The 12,980-nt window shown below is 34.6% G+C and overlaps 1 protein-coding gene and 1 long non-coding RNA gene across 4 annotated transcripts; one reads left to right on the top strand and one right to left on the bottom strand.

Annotated features, from left to right (window-relative positions):
• The first annotated feature begins 2,467 nt into the window (after positions 1-2,467).
• Positions 2,468-3,181, top strand: LOC112766151 (uncharacterized). The gene is made up of 2 exons (XR_003184163.3): positions 2,468-2,725; positions 2,835-3,181. It is a non-coding gene; the product is annotated as an uncharacterized lncRNA (long non-coding RNA).
• Positions 3,182-3,405: 224 nt separating this feature from the next.
• On the bottom strand, positions 3,406-10,416 carry LOC112766149 (pentatricopeptide repeat-containing protein At4g39952, mitochondrial). 3 transcript variants are annotated; one of them, XM_025812023.3, is made up of 4 exons: positions 9,961-10,383; positions 7,917-8,240; positions 6,966-7,101; positions 3,406-6,030 (listed from the first exon to the last, which is right to left on the bottom strand). In XM_025812023.3, the coding sequence occupies exon 4, from the start codon at positions 5,887-5,889 to the stop codon at positions 3,556-3,558; it is 2,334 nt and encodes a 777-aa protein (XP_025667808.1). In that variant the 5' UTR covers positions 5,890-6,030; positions 6,966-7,101; positions 7,917-8,240; positions 9,961-10,383; the 3' UTR covers positions 3,406-3,555. The 3 variants fall into 3 exon arrangements, with proteins under 3 accessions (XP_025667808.1, XP_072079234.1, XP_025667809.1); XM_072223133.1 differs by having other exon boundaries at positions 6,966-8,240; positions 9,961-10,416; XM_025812024.3 differs by lacking the exon at positions 7,917-8,240 and having other exon boundaries at positions 9,961-10,416.
• Positions 10,417-12,980: the final 2,564 nt, after the last annotated feature.

Raw genomic sequence — 12,980 nt, 5'->3', positions numbered from 1 at the left:
GACAACATTTGAATGGTGGTTGTAGATTTTTGTTTTTCTTTTAAAAAAAAAAGTTTTTAGTTTCCTTTCTTAATGATAAGAATAAACACATGTAATTATTAGGACAAATGAATTATTCATAGAAGGAGATTCATTATATGAGAACATGTCCATGTAAGCGTTTTTTGGAACCTTCTTAAGCAAGAATAGTTTTTTTAAGTATGAAAATAAAAAAGTTAACGGTGAAAATAATTCTATATATTTAATAAGAATGTGGATGCATAATAATAATAATAATAATAATAATAATAATAATAATAGCTCAAATGACATAATCTCTCCATTTTCATTTAAGAAGTTGATTTGGGTAGTAGTAGTAGTAATAAACTAATAATAATCCTCTTTTTTTTGGGACATGCTCAACAATGCCTTTTTTTTTTTGGGGTCAAGTTACCTCAACAATGCCTTTTAAGTGTTATCAAGAGACTTTTCTTTTTGGGCCCAGTTTTAAATAACTGAAGGATAATCCACAAGAGTAGCCCCTTTGACCAAAAATTCGGAGAAGCTCAATTCTATTTCAAATTATCTTGACCCATGACCAAATATATTAGTAACCCAATACCTCACTCAAAATAAAAATCAAACGCATATTTAGTTTGCATTTTCAATATTTATTGTTTTTCACAAAATTTAAAAAAATGAAAACATACAAAATAAATTAGGTCTAGTTTGCCAAGCAAAACAAGTGAGCAAAAGGTAATAAAAACATCAAAGGTAATAAAGTTTGTAAAAAAAAAAAAAAAAACCACAGATTTTAACCGCTATAGTATTTGAAAAATTAATCTTGTAGTAGCAATATTTAATTATTTATTGAATATTTGAACACATTGACTTGATGTAAGGAAGACTAAACAAGAGGATAATGAAAAAGAGATAGTTACACCTTAACTACTAAGAAATAATTGTTTAGTAGTCTCAATCAAAAGGCCTGTTACTAGTGATGAGACCGCCACAAACTTGAGTACTACATCCATAAACCTTAGTTTAGTAAAAAGCCAAAACGTGCTATTGCCTTATCGAATTCGACCTATGTTTACATGGTCAGTCCCAAGTCCGGAAAAATAAGGAGGGTTTTGCAATAGTTTACGTAAAACTTTGTCACAACCCTAGATATGGTGACGGTGCAATGCTGTTTTTGAATCTATGTAGGTTTGTAACTTGCGACAGCCAACATAAAATTTTATCGCATCCTAATGTATAGACCCGACATAATGACATTGTTAGATCCATGTAGTCAATTTTACTTAACGAAAAAATGCTTTGTTTATATTCGGGGTCAAGTGCTAATATCGTATCAAAAATACTCTTGATAGAACATTAAAAAAATTATGAGATATAATTCTTCCAACACTAAACTCGACACCAAACAATGACTTCAGAAAATCAAAGAATGCAACTCTTTGGAAGGTAAGGATAGGACCACAACATGACGTCTGATTCTGAAGTATATGGTGATATAATTTATTGTCCATAAGTGCAATATCCATCGTAACCCCACTAATGTTTTCTTCTCAACTTTAATAGCATTATCTGTTGACATTTTTGCAATATCCATCATATTCCAGGAAGGTTGCTAGCAACCTTTTTCTTTTATATATATATATACACATAAAGTTAAACATGAGGAGAATACTATGCATTCACGGACTATCTTTGAGAATACAAATAATTTCAACTGTGCTTCATATTGTGGTTGAGGGTATGTATGGTTAGGGTGAAATTGGGTTTAAAATTTTTATAGATAAACCTATGTGCACAAGATTTTACCCCTACTTGCGTTTCACAACTTGCCGGTGTTATATATTCTGCTATTGCGGTAAAGAGTTACTACTGGTTGTTTCTTCGAAGACCAATAAATTGCACCAGTAACAAAATAAAATGCAAATCTCGAAGTACTTTTTCTTGTTTTTGTATCACCGTGTAGGCAATAAGATTTACTCCCTTAATATTTTCATAATAAATATCATAACCTTTTTGTGCTTGAAATTATGATCTCCAAGTCACAAATATAAGATGCCAAAAAAGAAGTTAACAGGTTCATTTCTTTATTGGTTCACTTATTGACATTGTTATCAAACAACCAACCAAATACAAAGTACCTTTCGGTACTTGGAATTATTGTTGCTCACAGCAACTAAGGGACCAGTTATAGTCTATTTTATTATTAGTCTCACTATTCCGTAAACCTATCCCGTGAACACAGACAGGACTCACATGATACACTTAACAATTAAGTAAGACTTTTTATACAAAACAAATGCAATTAATTACTATACCAACACTCTAAGCATCACTATAAATTTAACTTTGACGCAACACAAAATATGATAAACTAGACTAGACTTAGCAAATTCATCACCTGGTTAAGTAAAGAGTATGGCACATACCAGTGGCAACACTATGATGAAATGGCTGGTAGCAGCACTGGTAATTGCCTTCTTGGGTGGTGAAGTAGCTCAAGCTGTTGTGATATGTAACATTAACACCGACAACCTAGGCGTATGCCGTGCAGCAGTTACCGGCAACCGCCCGCCACCACCGAACAAGCAATGTTGCAACCTTATCCGAGGTGCCAATATCCCTTGCCTTTGCACCTACAAGTCAGCCCTACCTGCACTTGGAATAAACCCTGCAAATGCTTTGGCCTTGCCTGGTAAATGTGGTATGAAGAAACCTCCATGTTAAGGTAATAATCTTAAGTCCTTAACCCTGAAATAAACTCAATATATAAACTACGTATGCTTGTATTTGATTTGGGTAAAGAATGTTTCATGATTCTTTCTTTGGCTCTGCAGTCAAGTAAAGCAACTCAGGAAGGTTGAGTCCTTACAACTATACAAGCATCCTTTTTAGTCTTAACTTCAATGTGATTAATTGGCAATGAAATAAGCTTCTAAGATAGCCATTTTGGGCCCCTCAAATAAACTACTTGTTTATCAGTGTTGTTTCCCTCGTGTGTAAGCAGATATATATGATGTAGCATAAGTGTCTTGTGTTGTAGTGAGGATTGTTATAAAGGTGTTTGATGTACAACAATGCAAGGTCACTATTGCTCAAAAGGAATATCAAGACAGCTATGAGATACTTGTGTAATTTGAGATCTGTTTAATAGAGAATGTTACTTGTGTTCTGAATTTAGAAACTATGTGCAACTTATTCCACTTCTTCATGAACATACTTCAATAAAACCAGTATACACAGTATCATTTCACCAAATTTCTATAACACTCATAAACACAAATCTACTGCTTCCAGCTAGCAGGAAAAGAATCTTTATTAAGAATATATGCACTTCTCTACAGCTTTATACAAGTGCAGTTTTTCATTCAAATAGCATGTGAACTTCAAAGTAAGACAGATGGCCAGTGAAAAAACATTTTGATACTTTATCTATGGTGAAAATTTGAGAACCACAAACCTATTGGCACGTAGGTAAGGCGCCTTATGTTCCTTTTACATTTTGAAATATTAGACTCCATTAAAAGGAAATTTTGAACATAAAACAAGCCATTTAGCTTACAGCACACTCCAACCAGCTTTCTTTCCCAGTGAACACCTCTCTTTCATTGTCCTTCTCACATTTTCTGCTTCTTCCCACCTCCCAATTGAGCTATACATATTGGCCATCATCATATAATATCCATCATTTTCTGGTTCAGATTCAATAGCATACATGGCAACCCTTATTCCCATCTCAACTTGATTGTAAGTTTTACAAGCACTTAACAAAGCTCCCCACACACCCCCATCTGGATGAATGGGCATGGACAGGACCAGAGCTTCCGCATCTTGTAGATTAACCGACCTTCCTAAAATATCTATCATACAAGTGTGGTGCTTCAAATTTGGTTCCACAGAGTAACATGGCATCTTAGCAAATAAATGTTTCCCTTCTTCGACAAGCCCGGCATGGGCACATGCAGAGAGAAGACCAAGGAAGGTAACTCCATTTGGCTTAACATTTGATTTCTCCATATGCTTGAATATATCCAGAGCAGATTCTGCATATCCATTCATTCCATAGCCCGAAATCATCGCATTCCAACAAACTATGTCCTTTTCTTTCATCGAGTCAAATACCTGCCTTGATTTTTCTAGCTTCCCACACTTAGCATACATATCAACCAAAGCTGTGCCAAGAGGTAAATTGAGCTCGAAACCTCTTTCGTTTATGTAGCGGTGAACTCTTTCTCCTTCCTCCAGAGATGCAATGTGAGAACAAGCTGAAAGAACTATTGCAAAAGTTGCTGTATTGGGCTTATGGCCTTCGTTAATCATCTTGTTAAATAAATTTGTAGCCTCTTTATAATCCTTGACATGAATATGAGCTGATATCATAGTGTTCCAAGAGATAACATCCTTATCCAACCTTTTAAATACTTTCCAAGCGTAGGTCATCTTACCACATTTTCCATACATCTGTATGAGTGAATTAGCAACCAATACATTGGCATCCATAAAACCTTTTACAGCATTGCAATGAATCGACCTTCCTAAATTGGTTTGTCCTAATTCGGCACAGGAACCAATTGCTGAAACTATGTTGGTTGATTCAGAATCAATACCTAAATAGTGCATCTCCCTAAAGAGTTCAACACACTTTGTGTTGTTGCCGATTCTACCATAGCCATTAACCATATAATTCCAGCACTCTGGGCTATGTTGGCAATTGTTGAACAGCCTCTCTGCCAAAGTTAACATCCCTAGCTTGCAATACATAAACAGCAACGAATTATGAACCACATCATCATGTATATAATGTCTCCGTATGATAAATCCATGAAAGGCTTTCGCTTCATATTCGTTCACCGAATAACCAAAGGCTGAAAGAATGCAACCTAAAACAATTCCATCAGGGTCTACTTGATTCTCTAGCATTTTCCAAAACAACCATACACATTCATTCACCATCCCAAACCTTGCATAAACTCCAATGATTGATGTCCAAGACACCAGATCTTTGTTTATCACTTCAGAGAATGACTGATAAGCTTCCTGCAGGACCCCACACCTGCAATACATAGACAAAAGCGATGACTGCACAACTTGTTCACATCCAATCCCGGTTTTCACCACAAAACCATGCAAACACCTTCCTTCAGACAAAGCACCAAGATCCCCACAAGCAAGTAACCCACCCTCCAATGTCCTAGAGTTAGGCCTCTCACTATCAACCCCATGAAGCATCATCTCACGAAGACACCTCAAACCCTTCTCACTCTCCCCATTGTGCACGAACCCAACCACAAGCGCAGTCCAAGCAACAACATCTCTCACAAGCATTTCATCAAACACCAAACATGCATCCCTCATTAGTCCACACCTCGAATACAAGGACACAAACGAAGACCCCACAGCTGAATTACAACCAAAAAGTCCACATTTTGATACCAACCCATGAAGGCTCGTCCCATCTTGAACCATCATCAAGTGGGCATATGAAGAAGCAACCATGGGGACAGTGAAATGATCGGGCAGAACATCAGAACACCGCATAAGGGAGTAAAATTGAAGCGCATGGGCATAATGGGCACGTGAAAAATGAGACTTGATGATGGAGTTCCAGAGGAAGGTGTCGGCGGAGGAAGGAGGAAGGGAGAGGAAGATGGCAGAGGAGGAAGAAGGGTTGTGATAGAGAGAGATGAGCTTGGAAGCGATGAAGGGGTTGGTGGAGTTGCCGGTGGTGATGGCAATGGCGTGGAATTGGAGAAGAGAATGAAGAGTGGTGATGCGGTTAGAGAGTGAGATGAGAGAGTGTGAAGTGAGAGTGGAATAATGAGAGTTGATGATGCTGATGAAGTAGTTTCTGTTTCTTTGAGCAAGCAACAGTTTTTTGGAGAGAAAGCGCATTTGGAATGTGTGTGACGGTGTCAGAGCGTAAATTGTGAAGTAACCAAACTCCAAACTGCATGAAATTCATCCATTCGGTTACCGGATTACTGGATCACTGGTTCAACCGATGAATTATTGGTTCAACCGATTAATTCGGTCCTATATAAATAAAAAATAAAAAATAGTTAAAAATTTAAAATTAAAATTTAAAATACATATTTTTATTAATATTTTTAAAATATCAAGCTAATTTAAAATAATATAGAACAGGAACAATAAATATTTTATTATTTTTATTCTATCATAAATATTTTTATTGTTTTTATATTAAAATAACTATTATTTTTAAATTTCAATAATTTATTAATTAGTTTATATTTATTATATTATTATATACTATAAGTATTTATTAAAAAATAATATTAATAGATATTATATAATTATGAAAAGAAAAAATAAGTGAATTTATAATTATTGTTAAATAAAAATATAATTAATTTAAGAATAAGTGAGTTTATAACTAAAATTAAAATAAATTAAATAGAAGTAATTTAATGAAAGATATTTATATATATTAACGAAGAGCATAGCAGCCTAGGGACTGTAAATGGCGCCTCCATTTATGAAGGTAGGGGTTCGAACCAAGGTTCTGAAAACCGAACCGGTTATCAAACCACTCTAGTTACTGGTTCACTGGTTTAGTAGTCCAACCGGTTCAATCATGGTCCAACTAAAAAAACCGTTTTATATTAAAATAACAAATAAATTATAAATAAACACTCTAAAACATAATTATAATATAATATAAATTTTAAAATATCTTCTAAATTTAAAACACTACATAAAATGTCATCTTCGGTTTAAGACCTTTAGATAAAGTACAAACTTAAATATTTTAATGAACTAAAGCTTTTGCTTTCACAATTTGCTATAAGAGAAACCAAAATCCTTTCTTCATCCTATAAATGTTTGCTGTGATGACATTGATCGATAAAGCAATTACATCCAAAAAAATACCAAAAAATATCAAACCATTTCCAACTTTGGTTTAAATTTGTCAAAGCAACAAAGAAATGGAATCAAGGTTTCCTTACCAAAAAAAAAGAATGAAGGTTCCTCGAAGTAGCAGCTATACAATCCATATCATTTAACACAAATTAGAAGTTCAGAAACCTCATTCTTCCATAGCTACAGGCTCAGAGCTATTGCCACCTAATTCTAACCTGCCACCTAACATACCACAAATTTCTAATCAAGAGAGGTGTCTCCGTTCTCACAACAAAATTGTATTCATTTGAAGATACTCAAAACAAATCAGGAAAAGCAAAAGGATTTCACAATAACCCAGAGCTAAACTTGACACTTTAATGCTCCTTCATCATGTTACTCAATAAATCAGCAAAGCAGTCACAATCCAAGCACATGTAAATCACAAAACAGTCAAACAAACACAAGTCAGCAACACATCACTAATCAACAATCACAAGACATTCAAAATCAATAATTAGTAAATTAAAATCACAATACAAAAAACAGCAGCACAAAGCTTCAAAATAATCAATAATCAATAAACAGCAGCAGAACCAGAGTAAACCAACAATCAAATAATCGTTCAACAAAAATTAACAACACAACCAGTCAACCAGACCTTCGAAAGACAGAAACAGAGCGTAAAAAACGAAAAAAAAAAAAATATGAACAAGTGAAGAACAAATGAACAATTGAGCACTGAGCTAATCACTAATTAGTCAGAAACAGTGCAATAATTGCCATCAAATAATCAACACAGTCACAATCTAGGTACAATTAAATCACAAAACAAAACAGTAAAACACAACACACAAAATCAATAATGAACCAGAGCTAATCACTAATCAATAAAGGCCAAGACCAGTATGCCGACAACAGAAGTAAAGGAGCAAATATAAGCTTTCATCTCAATTGGCTTTGTGTTCGGGAGACATGGGAAAAGGCTCGTTTCCGGCAGTGATCCTTATCGCAATCAATTATTCAACAATTATTATTACAAAGAAAAAAACAAATACCTAGGGCTAGAAGCTGGAAGCCTGGAAAAAAGCAGAGCTGGCGGGGAAAGTGGCTGGCAAGAGGCAAGACAGCGGCTGACGGGGTGGAAGTATGGAACAGAGCTGGCGCCGCGGGAAGTGGCTGCGCGACCGAAAGTGGCGCTGGCGGTGGTTTCGGTTTTCGAAGATCAACAGAGCTGGCTGCGCGATGGGAAGTGGCTGCGCGAACAGAGCTGGCAGACGTTGGCTGGTCGGAAGTTGCGACGGCGACGGTGGCAGGATGGAAGTTGTGCCGGAAGCTCGAAGTCTAGCCGTCCAGGTGAGTGCTGCTTCGCGTTCTGGAGACTGGAGAGGAGAGGGGTAATGGTTAGGGAAGTTAAGGAGTTAGGGTTCAGCAACCAAAACGCAGCCGTTTTTTACACAATTTAAAAACCGGCCGGGTCACGGTTCGGTTCGGCCGATCGGTTCCCGGCCGGTTCGGCGGTCCAATGACGATTTTTCAATCTGACGGTTTTAGCTTCTGTCCAAACCAAGGTTCAGAAAACCGGACCAGTTATCGAACCGCTCTAGTTATTGGTTTATTAGTTCATTGGTTCAACCGGTTCAACCGAAAAAACCGTTTTATAATAAACACCTGATTCTATTAAAATTCAATGAATAAAGCAATTGGTTCTAAACACTCTTCTAACTGCATTTTTTTACTTCAAAAGGGGATCATAAACAACTAGTTCTATGAATAAACAAACTACAATGATATGCAATGCCAAAAATAGGCCAATGATAAAATAATAAAGGGTTTCTCTCTTCAATTCTATGTTCAAGCTTGTAGCATACCAGAATCAACAGAATAATACCGTTAAAATAGTCTTCCTTGTTAATTCTTATATACCTCAAAGAATTTCCTACAAATTGAACACAACACACAGCTTTAAAACAAAAACAAAACAACACTCAGAAATCAATCACCTCTTCTATACACAGCCTTAAAACAAAACAGAACAACATTCAGAGTATGAGCATTAATCACAAAAAATTGATTTCTGAAACAACAAAAACAGCAGAACAACATTCAGAGTTTGAGCATTAATCACAAAATATGGATTTATGAAACAAAACAAAAACAGAAGAACAACATTCAGAGTTTGAGCATTGATAACAAAAAATTGATTTCTGAAACAAAACAAACGCTGCAAAACCAACAGAACAGCATTTAGAGTTTGAGCATTGATCACAAAAAATTAATTTCTGAAACAAAACAAACAATCAACAAAACAATGAAAACAGAATTTTTTTTCCTTCCGAAGAAGAAAACAATGAAAACATGAAGCATATAATAAATCAATGATCACCAATATCCAGCAAGAATCTCAAAGACAACAATAAATACACAACAACAATTTAACAAATAAACAAGAACAAGACCTAAATAGAAAATCCAACAAATTAAATCACAGAAACCTAACAATTTAGCAAATTAAAACAACAGCAGCCCAACAATTTAGCAAATTATCAACTTAACAAGTTCAAGAACAGAAAATCACAACAAAAATAAAATAAAATAAAAATAACAGAAGAACAACAGAACAACAACACAAGAACAATTAGCAAATTAACAAGTTCACACTAACAGTTAAAATTTACCAGAAGAACACTAATGCAAGTGGAATCATCATGCTAATATGTTTTCTACAAAGATGCTATTTGTGCAGCTAAAATTTCCTAATTACTAAGATCCAATTATTCTAATTTCACATGGCAATCAACTTACTAAGTTTCTAAAAGCTAGAAATGATAAAAACCAACCCGAAATATGGTTAAAGCATTTCATCAAACATGTTGAGTGCGGTAAACTTGAAACTAAATAAGAGAATTCAAAGCTTAGTATCAATGTGATAGAGAAGAGAACATAACTATTGTATACTTTAATTCGGTCTATGAAAAAAATCCAAACCACTGCCAAATCAAATAGTTACTTATTGTAATAGAAATAAGAAGTTGCAGAGTTTGAAGCAGAGTATTGGTGTTGTGTGAGTGTATTGTCTGGTGGTGGGTTTAGGAAACTCACGGCGGCGACAAAAGAGAGCAGTTCGACGGCTAGGTGGAGCACGCGGGTTGGTCGCAGAGTTTGAAGCAGGGCAACGTGGCTTCCAGACGAACGCGAACCCGAACGGTGAACGGCGAGTGAACGCGAACGGTGAACCCCGAGCAAACTTGAACGGCGAAGAACGCGAACGAAGACGACGGCTGAACGAAGAAGCCGCGAACGTTAACGGCAACCAACGGCGGCGGAAGCAAGGCTGAGCAGACAAAGACGACGGACGCCGAGCTCGAGGAAGCAGCTGCGATCGGTGACAGCGAACGGGGGTTGAAGACTTGGAGCACGAGGGAAGCTAGATAGACGGACGGACGGCGGCAGTATGCCACTCCTTGCAGCGGCGGTGGTGTAGGCTTACAGTGCTAGGGTTTTTTGGCTGAGTTTCTGTGAATTAAACAAAAGGGAGGGAGAAAGGGAGAAAGAAACGAAGGAGCTTCAGAACCAAGAGTGAAAGTAAGCAAACTTCGCAAAAACGACGCCGTTTTTTTTAAACCGGTCGGTTTTCCGTCCGGTTCAACCGGTTAAAAACCGGCCGGTTCGACGGTTCTCTCCCGACTTTTAGAGAAACGGTTTTAGGGGGCAAACCGGACTGTGATTGCTGCCGGTTCACGGTTAGACCGATAAAATTGGCCGGTCCAGTCCAATTTTTAAAACATTGGTCCAAATCATACTTGGTTGTGGTTCACGGTTCGACCGGCTGGTTCAAACCGATATTTATAACCTTGGTTCGAACCCTACCTCTAGCATTTTGAACAAATTTCCAATTCGTACCGGTTCGGTCGGACCGGTCTTCATTGAATTTGACAATTTTCAACGGTTCAATCCGAATTTGACCGATTCGTTGCCTTACACAGTTCAAATATCAGACCGGACCGGTATAAGGTCCGATCCACCGATTTTTTAGTCGAGCCGGTCCAGTCCGGTTTTAATAACAATGGTTCAAACTATCATATTTGGATTATGTTAGTGCAATATTTTTTAAGTAAATAGTCAAATTAGTCCCTAAAAAATTACTCATTCTCTAAATTGGTCCTTGAAAATTTTTTTTAATCAAATTCGTCCTTTAAAGATTTTAAATTAGTCATATTAATCATTTCGTCACATTGTTTGTTGATGGTGTCAAAATTTACTAATGTGACACGTTAAGTGATACTCCAACACATGCCTAGAAGTCTTAATTGATTATTAACATGAATTGTCCAAGAAATGAGTCTACTGGCGTGTTTAAAGCCGTTGTGGGAGCGTCATGGTAAAAAAATGACACTATCGTTAACTGCAAAACGTCGCCAACATTTTGTTCTACATGAAGAAAATTTTTGTTCCTCACCCCACCATTGAAGAAAACGTCACTGTTGGAACAACAAGAGAAGCTTTTCAGTCTATCTTTATGTGATTAAGGTAAACTGTAGTTACTTTATTTGTTGGGTTATAATGAAGAGCAATACTATATAACTAGTAAATATTATTATTTTTGACTAGCACTTAGTTAATAATAATTTGTACTCATATTTATAGATGTTTTATACACAAGAAGTATATAATTTGTACATATATTTACTAGAGTTGTGTACATATGAATCAATATAATTTACATTCATGAATCAATATAATTTACACCCATATTTTTTCAAAATTTACACACATAAATTAATAAAATGATAATTTAGTATTTGTGATGGTCAAATAAGGACTAAAAATACTCAAAGTTGTTTGCCTCAAAAGTTTTTCAATAATTAATCATATCTAAAACATGAAACTAATTTTTGAGAATTTCTATTTCTAATACTAATTTAAAGTTCAATTTTATTTCGAATCCCACCAAATAACACATCAGTATTTGTGAGACTTATTATAAATAGAGATTTAAAATTAAAAGCAAGATTTGTTATTATAATATTTGATTTTAATTCAACTAAAAATTTATATTATTTTTAATTATTTTAGTAAAATAATTATATAAATGATAAAATTTTATTAGTTTTTTATTAAAGTTATCCTATCTTTTTAAGGTAAGATCTGTTTCATTTTATCTATCAATTTTAATGTAAATTTTAATTTTAAATCAATTTACTAGTTAAAAATATTAACAATTATACTTTAAAAATACCACATTAGAATTGCTCTTAGTGTCTTGATTCCTTATTTGATTCGTTTAAGGTTGTGGCATTTTAAAATAAAAAGTGAGAGTGCCGTCAAAATAAACTAAACTCATCGGGACAGCTTATTTATTCGTTTAAACGGATATATTTTGTCTCTAAAATTAAACTTATTGAGTCCAAATTCGATTAATTCGAAAAAAATGACATGTCAAACGAGATAGCCCATGAGCAATCCGTTTAAATTATATTTTATATTAAAAAAAGTACTTATTACCCATATTTTTTTTATCCTACCTGAAAACACAATTTATCAACTAAAAAAATATTATTTGTTTAAGTTTTTTAACTTAAAAATAATTTTTTTTTGTTAAAATATTTTTCAACAAATAAAATAAAAGAATAAATGAGACAATTAATTCAACTTATTAGGCTAATTAAAAACGGTCCAAACTAAAAATTTATAGGTTATAAATAAAGCAGATTTAAAGGAACTTTCGTTTAACTATAACGACTTAAACAATCTGGACCTAAACGAGTTAAAAAAGTAGATAGAGCACCAGTTCAGACAAATAATAAACAGTACATGTAGGAAGAATAATCATGATCACTATTTCAAGTGTGACAAATGTCATCTTTTTAGTCGTTAATCAACTTACAATCATCCATAGTCACCATTAATTTAGCTACCATAATTGTAACCTATATAAAGACAATTTTCTTTTGCCAATGAGTAATAGCTCAATTGGCATAGTCTTTTCATACTCAATTAAGAGGTTGTGGATTCGAATTTTATATCTTTGGTAAAAAAAAAAAAAAAGACAATTTTCTTTTATTCTTCTATTATTTTTATACTCAAATAATTATAATTACCACTCTAACTATTATAATTAT

The sequence above is a fragment of the Arachis hypogaea genome, chromosome 17 (genome assembly GCF_003086295.3).
Source record: "Arachis hypogaea cultivar Tifrunner chromosome 17, arahy.Tifrunner.gnm2.J5K5, whole genome shotgun sequence".
NCBI classification, from domain to species: Eukaryota; Viridiplantae; Streptophyta; class Magnoliopsida; order Fabales; family Fabaceae; genus Arachis; species Arachis hypogaea.
This window is presented reverse-complemented; position numbering and strand designations above follow the sequence as displayed.